Source organism: Salvelinus alpinus, chromosome 6 (genome assembly GCF_045679555.1).
Source record: "Salvelinus alpinus chromosome 6, SLU_Salpinus.1, whole genome shotgun sequence".
Lineage (NCBI taxonomy): Eukaryota > Metazoa > Chordata > Actinopteri > Salmoniformes > Salmonidae > Salvelinus > Salvelinus alpinus.
Genome location: NC_092091.1, coordinates 85,085,558 through 85,112,302, shown reverse-complemented (window position 1 = coordinate 85,112,302; position 26,745 = coordinate 85,085,558). Strand labels below are relative to the sequence as shown.

At 40.8% G+C, this 26,745-nt stretch overlaps 1 protein-coding gene across 1 annotated transcript; it reads right to left on the bottom strand.

Annotated features, from left to right (window-relative positions):
* Positions 1–1,027: 1,027 nt before the first annotated feature.
* Positions 1,028–26,745, bottom strand: LOC139577722 (CD5 antigen-like). The gene is made up of 8 exons (XM_071404905.1): positions 26,238–26,745; positions 11,194–11,223; positions 10,640–10,948; positions 8,765–8,794; positions 8,232–8,534; positions 7,498–7,803; positions 7,094–7,372; positions 1,028–1,783 (listed from the first exon to the last, which is right to left on the bottom strand). Exons 1-8 carry the CDS (start codon positions 26,524–26,526, stop codon positions 1,776–1,778), a joined length of 1,554 nt encoding a protein of 517 aa, XP_071261006.1. The 5' UTR covers positions 26,527–26,745; the 3' UTR covers positions 1,028–1,775.

Genomic DNA, 26,745 nt, shown 5'->3' with positions numbered 1-26,745 from the left:
CAGGGTTGGTGGGTGACTGTATCTCTCCAGGGTTGGTGGGTGACTTCTGGACCCTGATCAGACATGGAGTAGTTGGCTCTGCATTTACACTGGGGCTCTGGGGCTCTGTTCACAAACACAAACAGACCCCACAGAGCCCCAGGACAGCAAACATATTAGACCCAACCAAATCATGAGAAAACAAAAAGATAATTACTTGACACATTTGAAAGAATTAACAAAAAAAAAGAGCAAACTAGAATGCTATTTATCCCTGAACAGAGAGTACACAGTGGCAGAATACCTGACCACTGTCACTGACCCAAACTTAAGAAAAGCTTTGACTATGTACAGACTCTGTGAGTTAGCCTTGCTATTGAGAAAGGCCGCCGTAGGCAGACCTCAAATCAAATCAAATTGTATTAGTTATGAGCCCCTAACCAACAATGCAGTTTAAAAAAAGAATAAGAATAGGAAATGAAAGTAACAAGTAATTAAAGAGCAGCAGTAAAATAACAATAGCAGGACTATATACAGGTGGGTACCTGGCTCTCAAGAGAAGACAGGCTATGTGCACACAGCCCACAAAATGAGGTGGAAACTGAGATGCACTTCCTAACCTCCTGCCAAATGTATGACCAGTTCATTCATACTGTATGTTGTAGTCTGTCCAAGAGGGGAATCACACAGACTGATCTCAGTTAATTCATACTGTATGTTGTAGTCTGTCCAAGAGGGGAATCACACAGACTGATCTCAGTTAATTCATACTGTATGTTGTAGTCTGTCCAAGAGGGGAATCACACAAGACTGATCTCAGTTAATTCATACTGTATGTTGTAGTCTGTCCAAGAGGGGAATCACACAAGACTGATCTCAGTTAATTCATACTGTATGTTGTAGTCTGTCCAAGAGGGGAATCACACAAGACTGATCTCAGTTAATTCATACTGTATGTTGTAGTCTGTCCAAGAGGGGAATCACAGACTGATCTCAGTTAATTCATACTGTATGTTGTAGTCTGTCCAAGAGGGGAATCACACAAGACTGACAGCCTGTAATTTTATTAAAAACATTCAGTTGATTACATGGCAGTTTAGAGAGCAACATCATAACAATAATCTACATCATAATCAATAATCAATATCATAACATTTATAATCAATATCTATATACTACTAACAACATCATAACAATAATCTACATCATAATGAATATCATAACATTTATAATCAATAACATCATTATCTATATACTACCAACAACATCATAACAATAATCTACATCATAATCAATATCATAACATTTATAATCAATAACATCATTATCTATATACTACTAACATCATCATAACAATAATCTACATCATAATCTATATCATAACATTTATAATCAATAACATCATTATCTATATACTACTATCAACATCACAACAATAATCTACATCATAATCAATATCATAACATTTATAATCAATAACATCATTATCTATATACTACTAACAACATCACATGGCAGGAACTGCCTACATTATTATGCATATTATTTGTTAATTATGGTAATTAAGATAAGCAGGACATTTTTTAAATATATTTTCTTATAGCTATATAATAATGCTAATCGATGTGAGGGTGATGGAATGCGTTTGTCTGCTGATCTGCTTCTGTTCTGTGGGTTTCACTGTGGGGTCTTTTCAAAGGATGGGTCCCGGTCTCTCGGGGGCCCTGGGATCCGGGGGGACGGGGGTGGTCTGCCGGTCACTGGGATGACAACCCAACTTAGGATGGGGAGGGGTTTTAGAGGACTGAATAGTGGGGAACAATTGGAGGGTTACTTAGTAACAATGCACATATCATGGTACAGCTATATGAACACTCAATCACTATGGTACTTTTTAACAGTGAGTTTACAAACGTATATTGATAAATATAATTGAAAGTTGTGTCTCATTATGGTAAGTGGTGAAATAAGTATAGACAGTTATAATTGTAATGGCTTAGCAGATAATAAGAATAGACAATCAGTATTTACCTGGCTGAAAGAGAAGGAATATAATATCTATTATTTACAGGAAACTCAATAAACAATTTTAGATGAAGTTGTGTAGAAAAATAACTGGGGGGGTGAAATATATTTCTCCCATGGTCAACGAAATTCAAAAAGGTGATATTAATTAACAGTAATTTTGATAGATGGATGATTTTAAAGATAGATGGATGAAGGTAGATGGATGATTTTAAAGATGTTATTGGACCATAAACAGACAGGGCTCATTAACCTATACATTCCAAATAATGATGATCCAGGCTTCTTTGAAAATATATAGAATCATTTATCAACCCTACAAGCAACACAAGACTCTATTATTATGGTGTCAGATTATAATACGGTTTTAGATATCTCTATGGAATGTAAAGGAAATCACACTACAAACTATCACCCTCATTTACTTAAGGAAATCATGAATGTCATGGATATATTGGAACTAAAGGAAATATGGAGGTTAAATATCCTGACCTAGTGAGATATACATGGAGGAGGTTTAATGTCCTGACCTAGTGAGATATACATGGAGGAGGTTTCATATCCTGACCTAGTGAGATATACATGGAGGAGGTTTAATGTCCTGACCTAGTGAGATATACATGGAGGAGGTTTAATATCCTGACCTAGTGAGATATACATGGAGGAGGTTTAATATCCTGACCTAGTGAGATATACATGGAGGAGGTTTAATATCCTGACCTAGTGAGATATACATGGAGGAGGTTTAATATCCTGACCTAGTGAGATATACATGGAGGAGGTTTAATATCCTGACCTAGTGAGATATACATGGAGGAGGTTTAATATCCTGACCTAGTGAGATATACATGGAGGAGGTTTAATATCCTGACCTAGTGAGATATACATGGAGGAGGTTTAATATCCTGACCTAGTGAGATATACATGGAGGAGATTTAATGTCCTGACCTAGTGAGATATACATGGAGGTGGCTTAATGTCCTGACCTAGTGAGATATACATGGAGGAGGTTTAATATCCTGACCTAGTGAGATATACATGGAGGTGGCTTAATGTCCTGACCTAGTGAGATATACATGGAGGTGGCTTAATGTCCTGACCTAGTGAGATATACATGGAGGAGGTTTAATGTCCTGACCTAGTGAGATATACATGGAGGAGGTTTAATACCCTGACCTAGTGAGATATACATGGAGGAGGTTTAATATCCTGACCTAGTGAGATATACATGGAGTAGGTTTAATATCCTGACCTAGTGAGATATACATGGAGTAGGTTTAATATCCTGACCTAGTGAGATATACATGGAGGAGGTTTAATGTCCTGACCTAGTGAGATATACATGGAGGAGGTTTAATATCCTGACCTAGTGAGATATACATGGAGGAGGTTTAATATCCTGACCTAGTGAGATATACATGGAGGAGGTTTAATATCCTGACCTAGTGAGATATACATGGAGTAGGTTTAATGTCCTGACCCAGTGAGATATACATGGAGGAGGCTTAATGTCCTGACCTAGTGAGATATACATGGAGTAGGTTTAATGTCCTGACCTAGTGAGATATACATGGAGTAGGTTTAATCAAGCTAGTCATTTTGACTACTTTCTTACGTCGTTCTCTCTGGCACCAAAAGGTAAAATAATGTTGATGGGGGACATATATTAGCATATATATTACTCTAACATAATTTCCACGTGGGCGAGGATATTGGACATTTAATCAAAGCCTATTGGACGATAACTTGTTTTTAACAAGGACAGAAGAATTTATAACCTACTTTTTCAGACATAACATAGATAGAGCAGATCCCCTTATTGTATGGGCCACTTTTAAATGTGCCTTCAGAGCAAATGCAATACAGTAATCGCTAAAACAAAACAATTTAGGTCAAAATAGTTCATATTAACAAAGGAAATGGCAGGACTAACAGTACAGTTAGGTAGCAATACAAACTGTACCTTAGAGTCTCAGATTAAAATGGAGGAAAAACAAAAAGAAATGGAGGGAGGAACTTATTCAAGAAAGATCCAGTGTAACATATTATAAAAATCTTCAACATAGAAGTGCTGCCAAAAAATGTTTTATGAACCTTGCTACACATTACAGATTCACCCATGATTCACCAAATGTTACTTTGATAGAGGAAGTAAAGCACTTGATGTTTTCGTTTCAGTCTCCTCCATCTCCACTAACCGAAGCTACGTGTTTGGATATTTTTTCTATTCATAATGTCAAATGAACAGCTGTACTGTAACGGCTGATTTCCTCCTCTTCGTCTGAAGAGGAGGTGTAGGGATCGGACCAAGACGCAGAGTGGAAAGTGTCCATGATTTATTAACAATAAACTGAACACTACACGAAACAAAATAACAAAAGCAAATCAAACCGAAAGACAGTCCCGTGTGGCACGAACACTGACACGAAATACAAACACCCACAAACACACACGTGAAACCCCGGCTGCCTAAGTATGATTCTCAATCAGGGACAACGATTGACAGCTGCCTCTGATTGAGAATCATACCAGGCCGAACACACAAAACCCCAACATAGAAAACAACACATAGACAACCCACCCAACTCACGCCCTGACCATACTAAATAAATACAAAACAAGAGAAAACAGGTCAGGAACGTGACATGTACAGAAGACTCATGTGAAGGCCAAATTACAGAGGAGTAACTCCAGGCCTGGAGGGCCTACCAGTGGGGGTTATAACAAACCTTTTAGATATACTCAGAGGACCGTTATCACCATGTTTTAACCACTCCTATAGAAATGGTCCATTATCAGATACTCAACAAGAAGGTCTGATTTCATTATTACTGAAACACCATCCAAGTGGTTAATATAAAGATCCAGTCCATTTAAAACATCGGAGGCATCTTACACTTCAGTTTTGAGATGCAAAAAATTATAGCAAAATGTGTAGCGCATAGGATTTAAAAGGTATTGTCAGATATTATTCATCCTAATCAGACAGGTTTTTTCATGGACGATACATTGGAGATAATATTAGACAAGTACTGGAAACAATAGAACGCTATGCAGAATCTGGGAAACCAGGCCTGGTATTCATAGCTGACTTTGAAATGGTTTTTGATAAAGTACAACTGGAATTTATATATAAATGCCTGGAATATTTACATTATGGAGAATACTTATACTATGGGTTAAAGTTATGTATAGTAACCCTAGGTGTAAAATCGTAAATAATGGCTACTTCTCAGAAAGTTTTTGTCACGACTTCCGCAAAAGGCGGTCCCTCTCCTTGTTCGATCGGCATTCGGTGGTCGACGTCACCGGCCTTCTAGCCTTCACCGATCCACTTTTCATTTTCCATTTGTTTTGTCTTTGATTTTTACACACCTGGTTTCAATTCCCTCATTACATGTTCATTATTTAACCCTCTGGTTTCCTCCATGTTTGTGTGCGTGTTTGTTTTATTGTAAGGCTGTATCTGACAGCTGGTATATTGTTGCCCGGTTTTGTATTTACGCCCGTTAATTTCGTGGTACCAGTATTTTTCTAGCACCATAGCATTGTGTTTATACTGGTGTTTTCTTGTATTAAATACCTTGTCCACGCATCTCTGCTCTCCTGCGCCTGACTCCATTCACCAGTTACCCACAGCCTTGACAGTTTTAAACTATCTAGAGGAGTTAAACAAGGTTGTCCACTATCGGCATATCTATTTATTATGGCCATCAAAATGTTAGCTATTAAAATCCGATCCAATAACAATATCAAGGGGTTAGAAATCCAGGGCTTAAAAACAAAGGTGTCGTTGTACACTGATGATTCATGTTTTCTATTAAATCCACATTTTGGATCCCTCCACATCCTCATAAAGGATCTAGATACTTTTAATAACCTCTCTGGATTACAACCAAATTATATGATAAGTGTACTATATTAAAAATACAACTGTGACATTACTGTGTAGTTTACCAATAAAATGGTCTGATGCTGATGTGGACATACTCGGTATACATATCCAGAAAGAAACAAATTAACTCACTCTAATACATTTTAATAGATGTTTAGCAGAAATAGATAAGATCTTGCGACCATGGAAAGGAAAAAACCTGTCTATTAGTGGAAAAATCACCCTGATTAACTCTTTAGTCATATTCCAGTTTACCTATTTTCTTATGGTCTTGCCGACACCTGGCGACCAGTTTTTTAAATTAAATGAGCAACGAATATTCCATTTGATTTGTAATGGTAAGCCAGACAAAATTTAACAGGCCTATTTATATAATGAATATGAATTCTGAGGGCAGAAATTATTAAATATTAAAGCATTAGACCTCTCACTAAAGGCTTCAGTCATACAAAAAGTATATTTAAATCCAAACTGGGTCTCTAGCAGATTAGTAAGAATGTCTCACCCCAAGTTCAGTTACCTGTGATGGTGAGAGGAACTCACTCTCAGAGGAGAAGTTATGAGAGAACATAAAACGTAGCGCCTCAACTACTTTCCTCATTTAGATATGACAATAACATGACATGTGACAGTGGTAGTGAGTAGAGACGTTCACTGAGATAACACTCAAATACGTAAGCATTCTGGGATATTTAACTTGTATTTGATTCCTACTTGACTGAGTGATCTATTTTGCAAAGCAGACTGACAAGCTAAACAGTCATCATGAGAGGTGCAGAGGAAGTTGTATGAATGAAGGAAATCAGTTGAATATAATTATAATATGTTGATATTTCCTGAGCAGATCACTGTGAGTCCAGGAAGGAGATATACTATAAGGCCAAAATAATGTGGATATCTGTAGCGAGTTTTGCAACTGAGGACACATGATTCTTACGCTCTACGCACTTCAGCACTTGCTGGTCCTGTCCCGTGTGCTTGTGTGGCTTCATTTTGCAGCTGAATCACTGTTGCTCCTAGGAGCGCCACGTTGAAAGTCACTGAGCTCTTCAGTAAGGCCATTCTACTGCCAATCTATGGAGATTGGACCGCTATGTGCTTGATTTAATACACCTGTCAGCAACAGGTGTGCTGAAATAACCAAATACACTACTGCCCACATACTTTTGGCCATGTAGTGTACCTTGTTATTACCTGAGCAGATCACTGTGAATCCAGAAAGGCGACCAGACGTTCTGGAACACTCCCTCAGTGCAGACTCAGACCCAGAACAGGAAACTCCATACACTCCAGTGGTGTTTCCAGGTAGTACTGAAACAGTGGAGCCACAACCCAGCTGTCTACACACTACTGCAGCTATAGCCTCCTGGTTCCAGTTTTCAGCTCCCACAGTCTTCCACTCTCCCTGGTCGTACCGCTCCACTCCACCAGCACAGCGACTGCCTCCTCCCACCAGCCTCACATCATCAGGCTCTGAGAAAAGAAAAGAGAGAGACAGTAATCTTACTATTTTCTCACTAAAACACACCTATATTGTCTCTCATATTCTTCACTCCAGGTGAGAAACAATGTTGATTGAGTGACAAACTGTTTCTTACCTGAGCAGGTGAGTCCAACAGCATTACCAGGTAGGCAGGTGTTGTTTTTTCTGTCTGAGGTGTCACAGTCCAAGAGAAGGGACTCATTGCCTTTACACTGGAAGTCTTTATCCCAGGTCTGACCCTCACCTCCTCCATAGAGCCCCCCCTGTAGAGCTGCAGGAGCCCCACAGCCAAGCTCCCTACAGACTACCTCTGCATCCTGCCGGTCAAAGTCAGGTTCACACACTGAGGCCCAGGACTGATTGGACTTCACCTCCACTCTCCCAGAGCAGAGACCAGCTCCATCCACAAGCCGCACAGACTCTGGAGAAAAAGAGTTGGTTGAACATTCAATCAGTTTTGTTGATGACACTGTCAAGGACTAAACACAAATATGTTGGATAAAAGATTGTAGTTTGCTATGTTTGATACTGTAAGAGGTAGAAATGGGTTCTTAGTCACTCAGGATAGGGCTGGGAATAATGCAGGCAGGAGACAGGAATAAGTTCACTTCACTTTATAGAAAATAAACAGCTGGACATCCATCAGGCAGCTTCACTTCAGTACCATCTGAACTACAATGATCTGCCCATGAACATCTCCCATGAACCAATATGACAAACACAAATATAATGTTTAAATACATCTGACATCTCTCCCTCTATTTAAATGAAATAAAAACACATAAAACATGATACATGGTAATATTGTATAATGTACAAATAAATCTCTCAATATGACCAGTCTCTTACCTGAACAGGTCACATGATGATAATATTCACCATCACAGTTCTTTCTTCCTTCATCTTTGTAACACTGTCCAATAGACTCATCTCCATATAAACTGCAGCTAACATATATTCTTCTTCCATCTTCAACCAGAGGTCCTCTAGATACATCTACAAAATTCCCACAGTCCAGCTCTCTACAGACAACCTTGGCCTCTTTCATGCCCCACCACCCAGGACATAGTCCGAACCACTCTCCTCTGTTGAAGACTTCCACTGTCCCAGAACAGGAAGTGGTCCCATTCACCAGTCTGACTGAGAGTTCAGCTGTAAACAGCAGAGAGGAAAACACAGTGGTGAGGACAGATGATGACAGTGATTCTGTTATTCTAACAGCAGTAATGCTTTGTGGTTGACAAGTATTAGTAGTTCCATAAAACAGTACTTGTTATTGGGTTTAGAATGGTTTGTATGGACACATGAATTTCTCCATGTGGGATAATAAAGTTGACTAATATTGAACTGCTATAATCACTGTAGATTTATACTCTACCTACCTGGTGGACGGACGCTTTGAGCCTGGAGATCTGAGGAGAATGAGAGAGATAGAGGAGAAAGAGACAGAGAGATAGAGAGAAACAAAGGAGAAAGGGAGGAGTCAGAGGAAGAGAGAGACAGAGGAGAAAGGGAGGAGTCAGAGGAAGAGAGAGACAGAGGAGAAAGGGAGGAGTCAGAGGAAGAGAGAGACAGAGGAGAAAGGGAGGAGTCAGAGGAAGAGAGAGACAGAGGAGAAAGGGAGGAGTCAGAGGAAGAGAGAGACAGAGGAGAAAGGGAGGAGTCAGAGGAAGAGAGAGACAGAGGAGAAAGGGAGGAGTCAGAGGAAGAGAGAGACAGAGGAGAAAGGGAGGAGTCAGAGGAAGAGAGAGACAGAGGAGAAAGGGAGGAGTCAGAGGAAGAGAGAGACAGAGGAGAAAGGGAGGAGTCAGAGGAAGAGAGAGACAGAGGTTAAATGAACATCAACATGACCTTTCATGATGTGATGGGAAGACAGGCTTATCGTTGGTATGGTGCAACAAAACCCATGTGTAAACACATTCCCCTTCCAACTCTTTGCAGATTAGTTTATTTTTAATTAATACATTTGGTTGTGTGTGTTTTTTTTTTAATTCTTCATTTCAGAGGTCAGGGTCAAGCTGAGCCGAACCAAGAGTGGAAGAGTGGAAAAGGTTACTGGTTGTGATGACATCACTGGTGAGAAGTCAGTAATGAAAAGATATTGAGTTGACGGCATGTTAGTCTGTCAGCCCCATCTCTGTTGACATCTCCCTCTCTCTCCTTTAAAAAGGATAAAACGTTATACATGCAAAATAATCTACAAATGAATCTTGGATAATACAAGTCTCTTCCCTGAACAGATCACATAATGACCAGTCTCTTCCCTGAACAGATCACATAATGACCAGTCTCTTCCCTGAACAGATCACATAATGACCAGTCTCTTCCCTGAACAGATCACGTAATGACCAGTCTCTTACCTGAACAGATCACATAATGACCAGTCTCTTCCCTGAACAGATCACATAATGACCAGTCTCTTCCCTGAACAGATCACGTAATGACCAGTCTCTTCCCTGAACAGATCACATAATGACCAGACTCTTACCTGAACAGATCACATAATGACCAGACTCTTACCTGAACAGATCACATAATGACCAGTCTCTTCCCTGAACAGATCACATAATGACCAGTCTCTTCCCTGAACAGATCACGTAATGACCAATTCTCTTACCTGAACAGATCACATAATGACCAGTCTCTTCCCTGAACAGATCACATAATGACCAGTCTCTTCCCTGAACAGATCACGTAATGACCAGTCTCTTCCCTGAACAGATCACATAATGACCAGTCTCTTCCCTGAACAGATCACATAATGATCAGTCTCTTACCTGAACAGATCACATAATGATCAGTCTCTTACCTGAACAGATCACATAATGATCAGTCTCTTACCTGAACAGATCACATAATGATCAGTCTCTTACCTGAACAGATCACATAATGATCAGTCTCTTACCTGAACAGATCACATAATGATCAGTCTCTTACCTGAACAGATCACATAATGATCAGTCTCTTCCCTGAACAGATCACATAATGATCAGTCTCTTACCTGAACAGATCACATAATGATCAGTCTCTTACCTGAACAGATCACATAATGATCAGTCTCTTACCTGAACAGATCACATAATGATCAGTCTCTTACCTGAACAGATCACATAATGATCAGTCTCTTACCTGAACAGATCACATAATGATCAGTCTCTTCCCTGAACAGATCACATAATGATCAGTCTCTTACCTGAACAGATCACATAATGATCAGTCTCATCCCTGAACAGATCACATAATGATCAGTCTCTTACCTGAACAGATCACATAATGATCATTTCTACCGTCACAGTAACCAGGTCCTCCTTCTCTGAAGCCACACTCTGTAATAGTAGACTCATGTCCCCTGCAACTCTTAATGGCGACTCCTCGTCTTCCATCTTCAACCAGAGGTCCTTCAGAAACAGCTACAGCATTCCCACAGCGCAGCTCTCTACACACAACCATAACATCTTTCATGCTCCACCACCCAGTACATACACCTGACCACTCTCCTTCATAGAAGACTTCCACTGTCCCAGAACAGGAACTGCGCCCATTCACCAGTCTGACTGAGAGTTCAGCTGTAAACAGCAGAGAGGAAAACACAGTGGTGAGGACAGATGATGACAGTGATTCTGTTATTCTAACAGCAGTAATGCTTTGTGGTCGACAAGTATTAGTAGTTCCATAAAACACTACTTGTTATTGGGTTTTAGAATGGTTTGTATGGACACATGAATTTCTCCATGTGGGTTGACTTAAATTTCTCCATAAGGTTGACTAATATTGAACTGCTATAATCACTGTAGATGTATACTCTACCTACCTGGTGGACTGACGCTTTGAGCCTGGAGATCTGAGGAGAAAGAGAGAGACAGAGACAGAGAGATAGAGAGAAAGAGACAGAGAGAGAGAGAGAAACAAAGGAGAAAGGGAGGAGTCAGAAGAAGAGAGAGACAGAGGTTAAATGAACATCAACATGACCTTTCACGAAGTGATGGGGAAGACAGGCTTATCGTTGGTATGGTGGAACAACACCCATGTGTACATACACTATATATACAAAAGTATGTGGACACCCCTTCAAATTAGTGGATTCTATTTCAGCCACACCCCTTCCTGGCACCCATGTGTCCACACATTCCCCTTCCATGGAAAGGTTAACCATATCTTTGCAGATTAGTTTATTTATAATTTATTACACTTGCTTTCGTCTGTTTTTCAATCATTAGTTTCATAGGTCAGGGTCAAGCTGAGCCGAACCAAGAGTGGAAAAGGCTACTGGTTATGATGACATCACTGGTGAGAATTCAGTAATGACAAGATATTCAGTTGACTGCATGATAGTCTGTCAGCCCCATCTCTGTTGACATCTCCCTTTCTCTCCTCCCCTTCTCTTCCACTCTTCTTCCCTTCCCTTCTTCTCTGTCCCATAGCCACTTGAAGTAGTTTGGGTGTGTAGAAGCTAAACCTAGGGTATGGCTAAATGGGGTGTGTCGAAATACAGCTAAACCTAGGGTATGGCTAAATGGGGTGTGTAGAAATACAGCTAAACCTAGGGTATGGCTAAATGGGATGTGTATAAATACAGATAAACCTAGGGTATGGCTAAATGGGGTGTGTATAAATACAGCTAAACCTAGGGTATGGCTAAATGGGGTGGGTAGAAATCCCCCCACCAGTTGAAGCTCATTTATTGTTCTTAAAAACTCTATAATACTATTTGGAGAACAGCAAAAACTAACATAAATTAATGCCCCCAGACATGAATTATCACTGCAATATTAGGTTTATATTAGGTTTATATTGGGTTTAAAGGTCTGTGGAATGGATGTACAATGTACTACTCAACCTCATCATACAGAGGCTACATTGACTCATTTAGTCTACTGGTGGAACAGTACAATGAAATAGATGCATAATACACACTTCAATGCTGACTTCAAATACCCACATCGATGTGAAAGTAACCGGAGCATAAAACAGCTGACTGTGAATGTAAACTATGCCAGATAAATCCTAAAGGAATTTCTTAGGCCTTCAATCAACAAGGACACATAACGACAAACTGACTCAACCAAAGAATGAAGAAAATCATGAAATACAAGATGAAAATCTACACCACTCATTCCTTTACTTGACAGTGTTAAATAATACTTGTAAATAATACTTGTATGTGAGAACAAATGTTTCATTTTGGCGTTATAATAAGGTTGGTATCAAGATGGAACATCGTTGTGGAAATCTGTTGCAGCTCAAGTCGACTACAAAATCCACAATGCAATGCTCTCTGTATGGGCTGGCTGGCTGGTATCTAAACGTATCTACACACAATAATCCCAAAGACAATATCAGCATGTGAAGTAGCTAACTAGCTGTTAAATCACCTAAACAAACTGCACTATCAATTTAGGAGTCTACAATCTCACCATATTCAACCTGCAGATCGATGTGTCTCACAGAGTGGAATCTAACATTCACAACTTCAGAAATACTTTTGCGGAGATGGGAAGGAAAACGTATACAACATTCATGGGACGCATGGTGCATTCTGGGTGATTCTGGGACAAGGAGAGAAGTCTTTCAAGGATTGAATGGGAGTCTATTGGGCACTAGCTCAAAAACCCAACATTAGCATGAATGGTCAACAAGAACAGACGCCTCACAAGTCATCAACTGGCAGCTTTATTAAATAGTACCCGCAAAACACCAGTCTCAACGTCAACAGTGAAGAGGCGACTCCAGGTTGCTGGCCTTCTAGGTAGTTTCTCTGTCCAGTGTCTGTGTTCTTTTGCCCATCTTAATCTTTTCTTTTTACTGGCCAGTCAGAGAAATGTATTTTTCTTTGCAACTCTGCCTAGAAGGCCAGCATCCCGGAGTCTCCTCTTCACTGTTGACGCTGAGACTGGTGTTTTGCGGGTACTATTTAATTAAGCTGCCAGTTGAGGACTTGTGAGGCATCTGTTTCTCAAACTAGACACTCTAATGTACTTTCCCTCTTGCTCAGTTGTGCACCGGGGCCTCCCACTCCTCTATCTGTTCTGGATAGAGACAGTTTGACCTGTTCCGTGAAGGGAGTAGTACACAGCGTTGTATGAGACCTTCAGTTTCTTGGCAATTTCTCGCATGGAATAGCCTTAATTTCTCAGAACAAGAATAGACTGACGAGTTTCAGAAGAAAGTTCTTTGTTTCTTGCCATTTTGAGCCTGTAATCGAACCCACAAATGTGATGCTCCAGATACTCAACAAGTCTAAAGATGGCCAGTTTTAATGCTTCTTTAACCAGGACAACAGTTTTCAGCTGTGCTAACATAATTGCAAAAGGGTTTTCTAATGATCATTTATCCTTTTAAAGTGCTAAACTTGGATTAGCTAACACAACGTGCATTTGGAATACAGGAGTGATGGTTGCTGATAATGGGCCTCTGTACGCCAATGTAGATATTCCATAAAAAATCAGCCATTTCCAGCTACAATAGTCATTTACAACATTAACAATGTCTGCACTGTATTTCTGATAAATTTCATGTTATTTTAATGGTCCAATTTTTTTGCTTTTCTTTCAAAAACAAGGACATTTCTAAGTGACCACAAACTTTTGAACGGTAGTGTATATATTAGTTTTTTATTCAGATTTGTCAGGGGGTTCTTCAGCACTCTCAGCACCCCTACTTCCTGCGGCTATGCTCTGTCCCCTCCCCTCCTCTCTGTCCCATCTCTCTCTGCTCTTCTCTACTCCTCTCTCTCTTCCCTCTCTCTGCTCCTCTCTACTCCTCTCTCTCTGCTCCTCTCGCTCTCTCTTCCTGACATATAGCATCAGATCTGTTGAATTGGGTAACCGACTTCTAAACCCTCCCCACCTTCTCCTACTCTAACATAAGACCAATATAAAATATAATATATACTCTCAGTCATTTCCATTAAAGGCATATTACGATCAATCATTGACACACTGAATATACAACAGTCAGATGCATGACACCATCACAACTTAACTGACATTAGTGCCTGTCCACAGATGGACAGTTAGGCTACAGTAAAGTACATTTACAGGTGATCACATCATTGTACTACTTTAAGACAGATTTTTACTGTCTGCTTCCAGTTGCATGTTATTTTACTAGCCCTGCAAATGTCAATACCTTACATTATCAAAACATATCTCAGTACCTGTCACAAGATGACTGTGTGATAATGCTCTCGGCAGCCGATGTAAACAAAACCTTTAAACAGGTCAAAATTCACAAAGCCGCTGGGCCAGACAGATTACCAGGAAGTGTACTCAAAGCATGTGCGGACCAACTGTCAGGTGTCTTCACTGACATGTTAAACTTCTCCCTGACTGAGTCTGTAATACCAACATGTTTCAAGCAGACCACCATAGTCCATGTGCCCAAAGGAAGCAAAGGTAACCTGCCAAAATGATTACCGCCCCGTGGCACTCACGTCGGTAGCCATGAAGTGCTTTGAAAGGCTGGTCATGGCTCATATCAACAGCATCCTCCTGGACACTGTAGACCCACTCCAATTTGCATACCGCCCCAACAGATCCACAGATGATACAATCTCAATCGCATGCCACACCGCCCTTTCTCACCTGGACAAAAGGAACATCTTTGTGAGAATGCTGGTCATCGACTACAGCTCAGCGTTCAACACCATAGTGCCCACAAAGCTCATCACAAAGCTAAGGACTCTGGGACTAAACACCTCCCTCTGAAACTGGATCCAGGAATTCTTGACGGACCACCCCCAGGTGGTAAGAGTAGGCAACAACACGTCTTCCATGCTGATCCTCAATACTGGGGCCCCTCAGGGGTGTGTACTCATGTCTTCTCCTGTATTTCCTGTTCACCCATGACTGCGTGGCCAAACACGACTCCAACACCATCATTAAGTTTGCTGACGACACAACAGTGGTAGGCCTGATCACCAACAACGATGAAATGGCCTATAGGGAGGATGTCAGAGACCTGGCCGTGTGGTGCCAGGGCAACAACCTCTCCCTCAATGTGAGCAAGACAAAGGAGCTGATCGTGGACTACAGGAAAAGGCAGGTCGATCAGGCCCCCATTCTCATCAACGGGGCTGTAGTGGAGCTGGTTGAGAGTTTCAAGTTCCTTGGTGTCCACATCACCAACGAACTATCATGGTCCAAACATACGAAGACAGTTGTGAAGAGGGCACGACAAAACCTTTTCTCCCTCAGGAGACTGAAAAAAGGATCTACAGCTGCACCATCGAGAGCATCCTGACTGGTTGCATCCCCGCCTGGTATGGCAACTGCTCAGCATCTGACCGTAAGGTGCTACAGGGGTAGTGCGAACGGTCCAGTACATCACTGGTGCCAAGCTTCCTGCCATCCAGGACCTATATAATAGGCGGTGTCAGAGGAAAGCCCATAAAATTGTCAGAGACTCCAGTCAACCAAGTTATAGACTGTTTTCTCTGCTACCGCATGGCAAGCGGTACCGGGGCACCACGTCTAGGACCAAAAGGCTCCCCAACAGCTTCTACCTTTAAGCCGTTAGACTGCTGAACAATTCATAAAATCACCTACATGTACAGATTACCTCAAATAGCCTGTACCCCTGCACACTGACTCAGTACCGGTGCCCCCTGTATATAGCCTCATTATTCTTATTCTTATTGTGTTACTTTTTATTATTTCTTTTTATTTTAGTCTACTTGCTAAATATTTATTTCTTCTTGAACTGCACTGTTGGTTAACCTGTTTGGGCTGCAGCCCGACGTCGGTACACTTATGACAACATCCAGCTCAAGTGCAGGGCGCGAAATTCAAAATATATATTTTTTTAAATATTTAACTTTCACACATTAACAAGTCCAATACAGCATATGAAAGGTACACATCTTGTGAATCCAGCCAACATGTCCGATTTTTTAAATGTTTTACAGGGAAGACACAATATGTAAATCTATTAGCTAACCACGTTAGCAAAAGACACCACTTTTTTACTCCACCACTTTTTTACTCCATCAGTAGCTATCACAAACTCGACCAAATAAACATATAAATAGCCACTAACCAAGAAACAACTTCATCAGATGACAGTCTGATAACATATTTATTGTATAGCATATGTTTTGTTCGAAAAATTTGCATATTTCAGGTATAAATCATAGTTTACATTTCAGCTACAATCAGAAATTGCACCGAAAGCAGCCATAATATTTACAGACACCAACGTCAAATACCTAATTACTCATCATAAAACATTTCTGAAAAAGACATAGTGTACAGCAATTGAAAGACAGGCATCTTGTGATTCCAGACAATATTTCCGATTTATTAAATGTTTTACAGCGAAAACAAAATGTAGCGTTATATTAGCGTAGCCACAATAGCCAGAAACACTTGGGCGCCGACGACCAGTTCACATGCACGACAGATATTAGAAATAGCATCATAAAATGTTTCTTACTTTTGGTGATCTTCCGTCAGAATGTTGGACAAGGTGTCCTTTGTCCAGAACAGTTGTTGTTTGGATCTGGAACGGCAAATTTCCCTCATCATTTAGCATGGGCACTAGCCAACTAGCCGAGTGGCACGGATCTCTCCAACGTCAACAAAGTCAGAGAACGGAACACGGCAAAACTCCCGAAAAAATTTCAATAATCTGATTAAACTATATTGAAAAAACATACTTTACGATGATATGGTCACATGTATCAAATAAATTCAAAGCCGGAGATAGTAGTCGCCTATAACGGCAGCTAAACAGAAGGCAATCCCACTGTCCACCTCGCGCTCCCCAGAGTACCGGAAATGAGGGACACGTCATACAAAGAGCTTGTATTCCACTTCAGACCAAGATAAACACTAAATTTCTTCTCTCACAGCCTCTTGACATCCAGGGGAAGATCTATGAAGTGCACGTATACTCTTACGTATCATGCCCATTTATAGGCAGGAAGAAGAACGGAGCCTCGATTTCAGACTTTCCACTTCCTGGTCAGGAAGTTTGTGCCAAATGAGTTCTGTTTGACTCACAGATATAATTCAAACGGTTTTAGAAACTAGAGAGTGTTTTCTATCCAATAGTAATAATAATATGCATTTTGTACGAGCAAGAATTGAGTACGAGGCCGTTTGAAATGGGCACCTTTAATCAGAGCTACTCAATACTGCCCCTGCAGCCATAAAAAGTTCAGTTATGTACTAGACTGGTGGGGGTCAGTGAGAGAGTTGAGTTATGTACTAGACTGGTGGGGGTCAGGGAGTGAGTTGAGTTATGTACTAGACTGGTGGGGGTCAGGGAGAGAGTTTAGTTATGTACTATACTGTTGGGGGTCTGGGAGAGAGTTGAGTTATGTACTAGACTGGTGGGGGTCAGGGAGAGAGTTGAGTTATGAACTAGACTGTTGGGGGTCAGGGAAAGAGTTAAGTTATGTACTAGACTGGTGGGGGTCAGGGAAAGAGTTAAGTTATGTACTAGACTGGTGGGGGTCAGGGAAAGAGTTAAGTTATATACTAGACTGGTGGGGGTCGGGTAGAGAGTTAACTTCTTATGGCTGCAAGCCTGACGTCGGTACACTTATGACAACAGCCAGCTTAAGTGCAGGGCATCCTACCTGTGTTCCAGAACAGAATCATCAATATCACTGCAGATATCATATCCATCTCTGTCTGGGGCTCCAATGAGATACTGAGATAAGTCTACTGTCATGAAGAATTGACTGAACAGTGGAAAGTACTACTAGGCTATAAGAATATTTTCTTGTTTGTTCATTAGGTATTTGATGTGTGACAAACTTCTTAGCAACTTATCGTGGATCAGTGGTTGAACGCAACTAAATACTGCAGACTGATCTGTTTTGAAAAACTCCACAGGAAACTGCTCAAAGGGCAGCTTCACATAGTGTGTCCTATAATATCACCCCTAAATTTCTACTGCTTGAGTTCACCTCCTAAAAGGGTATATTGGACAACTTTAATAATGTCTGGATGCCTTATATGGAATACTGTACATCAGAAGGAGTCTGTATTTAAATCATGCCCACTTCATGTTTTCAATAGCTGTTGGGTTGTTCAGTCCTGTCCTGGGGGTCTGCTGTCCTGTGGGTTGTCACTCTGGCCTTGACCGAATATACCTGAAACCAATAATGAATGTTTCACTAAGATCCTAAAGCTGAGTGGGATGTGTTGGGTTGGGGCTCTGCAGGGCAGTGGACACATAGGGACAGAACAGGGAGACCCAGCTATATTGTGTGGATGTTGAAGAGCTCTACAGTACTACTAGGTCATATGAGATGAATTATATGGAGGATGTAATGTAGTGTATATTGTGTGTATGTTAAAGAGCTCTACAGTACTACTAGGTCATATGAGATGAATTATATGGAGGATGTAATGTAGTGTATATTGTGTGGATGTTAAAGAGCTCTACAGTACTACTAGGTCATATGAGATGAATTATATGGAGGATGTAATGTAGTGTATATTGTGTGGATGTTAAAGAGCTCTACAGTACTACTAGGTCATATGAGATGAATTGTGATGTTTCTGTGTTAATGTACGTTTAGGTGTTTCCAATCCTTTCTCTGGTGATAATAACATAAATAAAAGGTGGAAACTGTGTTGGAGAGAGAATTTAGTTATGTACTAGACTGGTGGGGGTCAGAGAGAGAGCTGAATTATTGACTAGACTGGTGGGGGTCAGGGAGAGAATTGAGTTATGTACTAGACTGGTGGGGGTCAGGGAGAGAGTTAAGGTATGTACTAGACTGGTGGGGGTCAGGGAAAGACTTAAGTTATATACTAGACTGGTGGGGGTCAGGGAGAGAGTTAAGTTATGTACTAGACTGCTGGGGGTCAGTGAGAGAGTTGAGTTATGTACTAGACTGGTGGGGGTCAGGGAGAGAGTTGAGTTATGTACTAGACTGGTGGGGGTCAGGGAGAGAGTTTAGTTATGTACTAGACTGTTGGGGGTCTGGGAGAGAGTTGAGTTATGTACTAGACTGGTGGGGGTCAGGGAAAGAGTTAAGTTATGTACTAGACTGGTGGGGGTCAGGGAAAGAGTTAAGTTATGTACTAGACTGGTGGGGGTCAGGGAGAGAGTTGAGTTATGTACTAGACTGGTGGGGGTCGGGGAGATAGTTAAGTTATGTACTAGACTGGTGGGGGTTGGGGAAAGAGTTGAGTAATGTACTAGACTGGTGGGGGTCGGTGAGAGAGTTAAGTTATGTACTAGACTGATGGGGGTCAGGGAGAGAGTTAAGTTATGTACTAGACTGGTGGGGGTCGGTGAGAGAGTTAAGTTATGTACTAGACTGATGGGGGTCAGGGAGAGAGTTAAGTTATGTACTAGACTGTTGGGGGTCGGGGAGAGAGTTAAGTTATGTACTATACTGGTGTGGGTCAGGGAGAGAGTTAAGTTATGTTCTAGACTGATGGGGCAGGGAGAGAGTTGAGTTATATACTAGACTGGTGGGGCTCAGGGAGAGAGTTGAGTTAAGACTCGTGCAGCGGTGGAAAAAGTATTAAATTGTCATACTTGAGTAAAAGTATAGATACCTTAATAGAAAATGACTCAGTAAAATATTACTTGAATAAAACCCTAAAAGTATTTGGTTTTAAATATACTTATTAAGTATCAAAAGTAAATGGATATGTTCAAATGTACTTAAGTATCAAATGTAAAAGTATGAACCATTTAAAATTCTTAATATTAAGCAAACCAGACCTCACAATTCTCTAGTTTTTTTTTTTTTTAATTGACGGATTGCCGGGTGCAAGCTCCAACACTCAACCATAATTTACAAACGAAGCATTTGTGTTTAGTGAGTGTTTGTGTTCTGCCAGATCAGAGGTCAGGGATGACCAGAGATGTTCTCTTGATAAGTGTGTTTAGTGAGTGTTTGTGTTCTGCCAGATCAGAGGTCAGGGATGACCAGAGATGTTCTCTTGATAAGTGTGTGAATTAGACCATTTTCCTTTCAAAATGTAACGAATACTTTTGGCTGTCAGGAAAAATGTATGGAGTAAAAAGTACTTTAGGAAGGTAGTGAAGTAAAAGTTGGCAAAAATATGCATGGTACAGTACAGATACCCTAAAAAACGACTTAAGTAGTACTTTAAATTAATTTTGCTTAAGTACACCACTGGACTGTTGGGGGTCAGGGAGAGAGTTGAGTTGTGTACTAGACTGGTGGGGGTCTGGGAGAGAGTTGAGTTATGAGCTAGACTGGTGGGGGTTGGGGAGAGAGTTGAGTTATGTACTAGACTGGTGGGGGTCAGGGAGAGAGTTGAGTTATGAGCTAGACTGGTGGGGGTTGGGGAGAGAGTTCAGTTATGTACTAGACTGGTGGGGGTCTGGGAGTGAGTTGAGTTATGTACTAGACTGATGGGGGTTGGGGAGAGAGTTGAGTTATGTACTAGACTGGTGTGGGTCTGGGAGTGAGTTGAGTTATGTACTAGACTGGTGGGGGTTGGGGAGAGAGTTCAGTTATGTACTAGACTGGTGGGGGTCTGGGAGTGAGTTGAGTTATGTACTAGACTGGTGGGGGTTGGGGAGAGAGTTGAGATATGTACTAGACTGGTGGGGGTCTGGGAGTGAGTTGAGTTATGTACTAGACTGGTGGGGGTCTGGGAGTGAGTTGAGTTATGTACTAGACTGGTGGGGGTTAGGGAAAGAGTTCAGTTATGTACTAGACTGGTGGGGGTCAGGGAGAGAGTTCAGTTTTGTACTAGACTGGTGGGGGTTGGGGAGAGAGTTCAGTTATGTACTAGACTGGTGGGGGTCTGGGAGTGAGTTCAGTTATGTACTAGACTGGTGGGGGTCTGTCGTCCAGGCGGCCCTGTTAGCAGTAGTGGGTCAAATCACTGGCGAAGACAATCCAGAAAAAAAATGTGTTGTGATAATTACGTTGTTTGCTCTGTAACCTGTTTATAATTTATATGCCTTGCGAACGTGATATATATGCCTAAAGGCCGAGACAATTAGAGGACACAGTGGCAGAATAAATTTGTCACCTTTGTTTCATCACAAAACCAGAGAGCAACATCTGTCTGGTGAAGTCCTCTAAACATATTACATGTAACAAACAGTTACATGACCTACAGCATGGTCAAGCAAGGTCATGTTTCTGACATTTTCTGACTACTAAACAACTATTGATTTAGAACCACAGAGTTACAGCAAGTCACAAAGACAACAGGAGCTGCCTCCACTATTCCAGCACCATTTCAACTTTAACATTTCAACATCATCAAATCACCTCTGCTTAGTCTAATACAGTGTGTGTGTGTGTGTGTGTGTGTGTGTGTGTGTGTGTGTGTGTGTGTGTGTGTGTGTGTGTGTGTGTGTGTGTGTGTGTGTGTGTGTGTGTGTGTGTGTGTGTGTGTGTGTGTGTGTGTGTGTGTGTGTGTGTGGTGTGCAAGTAGAAAACAGATGTTGACTCACCCTACTTGTAGAGAAACACCAATGCCATCCTCCTCTTTCATGTATCCTACACGTCTATGACTCTGTCATACAGGACACCATTTTAGTTTTTGTTGTCCTAGGCTATCTAAAATGCTTGCTCGCTAGCCTAACTTCCTTTCATGGGCTAGTTAACATTAGCATACTACATCTACCTACATGTTGAACTTCCATCCTCTCAGCCAATGGATGAATTAATGGTTGGATCAGAATTGCTGTTATAATCATTGGCCTGTACGGAGAATTAAGTAAAACTCAAGTCCAAATCCCTATCTCCATCTATGGCTAATTTAGTAAAGGAACTATATTAGCTCGCTAGACAACAACACAACAAGATGCATTCAAATTATTTCTGTCAATGATGATGTTTTGGCTGATGTGATTGGTCTGAAGCCAAATCCAAACTTGCTTCCCTTGACACTTTTTTTGGTTGTTTAGCCAGGACCATTCACAGCTGAGCTCACTCAGTTTAGCTCAACACTGATTGGCTATTCATTTATTCATTTTTTATCAAGGGAGGCCAAATGCTCGTTGGCTTCTCTTGCATTCAATGCTATGGTCGACAACAATGTCATACTCTTTCTGACCAGACAGCGTCAGATAGATACGCTACACAAACTGAGACTAAGTCGCGCTGTTTTGTTTGCTCAGATGCTTTTTCCGGTGAGATACATTCATCATCTTGAGAATTGAAGGACATTTTTGAAACACAGAGAGACAAATATAAAATAAATAAAACATCTTTCCTCTGCATCCAGGAATACACGCCACTGCTAGGCGTTCTGGATTAAACTTGATACAGAGGATGTCTTAATAAAGACAATCAAAAGTTCAAGGGATACTTTTGGATTTTGGTGATAAGGCCCTTTAGCTGCTTCCCAGATGACCTTGTGGATATCATGTTTATGTTCCTGTGTCCAGTATCAAGGCATTTAGAGGTAGTTTAGATAAAGGGCCTCATTGCCAACATCCTGAAGTATTCCTTTAAGTCTTTGTCCTATATTTGTAAGAGTTGTTCATTTGTTAGACTACTGGTTAAAGATGCAACGCAATATTGATAATTGAATTACCCTTTGATCTAGTTAATTCTTATCAATCACTTAAACATACAGTATGTAATAATGATCTCTAACATAGCTTGATGACTGTGGGCATTTTAGCTTATTTTTTGTTGTTCTATAAAGAGACAGCTAGAAGGGTCATAGGTCATTAGATTGTTGTTCTATATAGAGACGGCTATAAGGGTCATGGGTCATATTAGATTGTTGTTCTAGAGACGGCTAGAAGGGTCATGGGTCATATTAGATTGTTGTTCTATATAGAGACGGCTAGAAGGGTCATAGGTCATATTAGATTGTTGTTCTATATAGAGACGGCTATAAGGGTCATGGGTCATATTAGATTGTTGTTCTAGAGACGGCTAGAAGGGTCATGGGTCATATTAGATTGTTGTTCTATATAGAGACGGCAAAAGGGTCATAGGTCATATTAGATTGTTGTTCTATATAGAGACGGCTAGAAGGGTCATGGGTCATAGTAGATTGTTGTTCTATATAGAGACGGCTAGAAGGGTCATAGGTCATATTAGATTGTTGTTCTATATAGAGACGGCTATAAGGGTCATGGGTCATAGTAGATTGTTGTTCTATATAGAGACGGCTAGAAGGGTCATAGGTCATATTAGATTGTTGTTCTATATAGAGACGGCTATAAGGGTCATAGGTCATATTAGATTGTTGTTCTATATAGAGACGGCTAGAAGGGTCATAGGTCATATTAGATTGTTGTTCTATATAGAGACGGCTAGAAGGGTCATAGGTCATTAGATTGTTGTTCTATATAGAGACGGCTAGAAGGGTCATGGGTCATATTAGATTGTTGTTCTATATAGAGACGGCTAGAAGGGTCATAGGTCATATTAGATTGTTGTTCTAGAGACGGCTATAAGGGTCATAGGTCATATTAGATTGTTGTTCTAGAGACGGCTAGAAGGGTCATGGGTCATTAGATTGTTGTTCTGGAGACGGCTAGAAGGGTCATGGGTCATATTAGATTGTTGTTCTAGAGACGGCTAGAAGGGTCATGGGTCATATTAGATTGTTGTTCTAGAGACGGCTATAAGGGTCATAGGTCATATTAGATTGTTGTTCTAGAGACGGCTAGAAGGGTCATGGGTCATTAGATTGTTGTTCTGGAGACGGCTAGAAGGGTCATGGGTCATATTAGATTGTTGTTCTAGAGACGGCTAGAAGGGTCATGGGTCATATTAGATTGTTGTTCTGTATAGAGACGGCTAGAAGGGTCATGGGTCATATTAGATTGTTGTTCTATATAGAGACGGCTAGAAGGGTCATAGGTCATATTAGATTGTTGTTCTAGAGACGGCTAGAAGGGTCATGGGTCATATTAGATTGTTGTTCTATATAGAGACGGCTAGAAGGGTCATAGGTCATATTAGATTGTTGTTCTATATAGAGACGGCTAGAAGGGTCATGTGTCATATTAGATTGTTGTTCTATATAGAGACGGCTAGAAGGGTCATGGGTCATATTAGATTGTTGTTCTAGAGACGGCTAGAAGGGTCATAGGTCATATTAGATTGTTGTTCTAGAGACGGCTAGAAGGGTCATAGGTCATATTAGATTGTTGTTCTATAAAGAGACGGCTAGAAGGGTCATGGGTCATATTAGATTGTTGTTCTATATAGAGACGGCTAGAAGGGTCATGGGTCATATTAGATTGTTGTTCTAGAGACGGCTAGAAGGGTCATGGGTCATATTAGATTGTTGTTCTAGAGACGGCTAGAAGGGTCATAGGTCATATTAGATTGTTGTTCTAGAGACGGCTAGAAGGGTCATGGGTCATATTAGATTGTTGTTCCATATAGACATGGCTAGAAGGGTCATGGGTCATATTAGATTGTTGTTCTATATAGAGACGGCTAGAAGGGTCATGGGTCATATTAGATTGTTGTTCTAGAGACGGCTAGAAGGGTCATGGGTCATATTAGATTGTTGTTCTATAAAGAGACGGCTAGAAGGGTCATGGGTCATATTAGATTGTTGTTCTAGAGACGGCTAGAAGGGTCATAGGTCATATTAGATTGTTGTTCTATATAGACATGGCTAGAAGGGTCATGGGTCATATTAGATTGTTGTTCTAGAGACGGCTAGAAGGGTCATAGGTCATATTAGATTGTTGTTCTAGAGACGGCTAGAAGGGTCATAGGTCATATTAGATTGTTGTTCTAGAGACGGCTAGAAGGGTCATGGGTCATATTAGATTGTTGTTCTAGAGACGGCTAGAAGGGTCATGGGTCATATTAGATTGTTGTTCTAGAGACGGCTAGAAGGGTCATGGGTCATATTAGAGTGTTGTTATAGAGACGGCTAGAAGGGTCATGGGTCATATTAGATTGTTGTTCTGGAGACGGCTAGAAGGGTCATGGGTCATATTAGATTGTGTGGAAATGTAGGAAATTATCTTTCAATTCCCCAAAACATTCTAAGGTTATGTAAAACCAAAGTTGCTCCCCTGGGTGGAGGCATAGGCTAGCGCACCCCTTGGTCCCGAGGACCAGGTTTGGGAATCCTTGTTCTAGTCAAGCGTCTGTGACACAAGTTTACCACCTAGTGGCTATAAGAGGAACTGTCCTGTCAGTGTTGTTTTTACTGCTGGCTCAAAACAACACACGACCTGCATACATGATATGATTCATGTGTGAGTACTAAAAGCATATGAATATAGTATATTATAGTATATTTATTATATATGTGGGTCTGATATGTAAACACTCTTAATGTTTGCTGTTTTATCACTAAGAAGAACATTGGACACTATGTAACCAAACACATGTGAAACCTCATGATATGAGTGATAAGATGTGTTTAAAAATGTGAGTTCTGAACCCTGTAGACTACTGCACTACTTCTGAAGAAGACCAGAGTCATTTCAGAATGAAGACTAGTCTTCAGTCCTGCATCTGTGACACCAGATTATCACCTAGTGGCCATAAGAGGAACTGTCCTGTCAGTGTGTTTTTACTGCTGCCTCAAAACAACACATGACCTGCATACAGGATATGATTCATGTGTGATCATTTTGCAGATCATTTTGCTTATTTTAGCCTAAATTCTCGATACAAGTGGGGTAAGATAAATTAATAAGATGTCTAACCAAGACAAATTGTCTAGTGCACTGGCAAATAATGGCAGATCATGTTGCTGACTTTAACATAAAAAAGGCTTGAAACAGGTCAGAATATCTTAAAACAAATCAACTTGATTTTCTGGGTAAGAGAAATGAACTAAAAACAAGTAAATACATTTTCTGGGAAAGTGAGACCGACTCAAAACAAGTCATTTTAACGTTATTATAACTCTAGGTAAGATTACATTTTTTTTGCATTGTGGCAACTCTTATTACCTGATTTCTGTGTCTTCACGTCCTCCAGTTGACTTTGCATGACAGCCTCTCTCTTTTCTACTCTCTGTGCCACCCCCATGTCTCTCAGCGCTCTCAGCTCAGCCCAGAGGTCCGGCTCAGAGTCTGTCTGTCCATCTGTTTTTCTGTCTGCTGGTGTTTTGACCTCGAATTCTGTCTTGAAATCTACAGCTTTAGTGACCTCTACACCTTGACCTTTGGTGACCCCTACCCCAGACAGACAGAGGAGCAACAGCAGAGGAACGACAGAGACAGACTTCTGCATCTTCATATCACAATCACAGCTTGCTAATGGAACTGGAGGTCTGAATATTGCTTAACCTTAAATACACACTGATTCAGAATTCACCCATCCCCCTAGTCATGTCAAGCCTCACTCCTCCTCATCACTCCTCCTCCTTGGTTGCTTCCCACTTAATGAATCATCCCACATTTCATCAGGATCTATGGGTTAAAAAACCTCTTGTTCACTTCTCAATCACTGGGACGA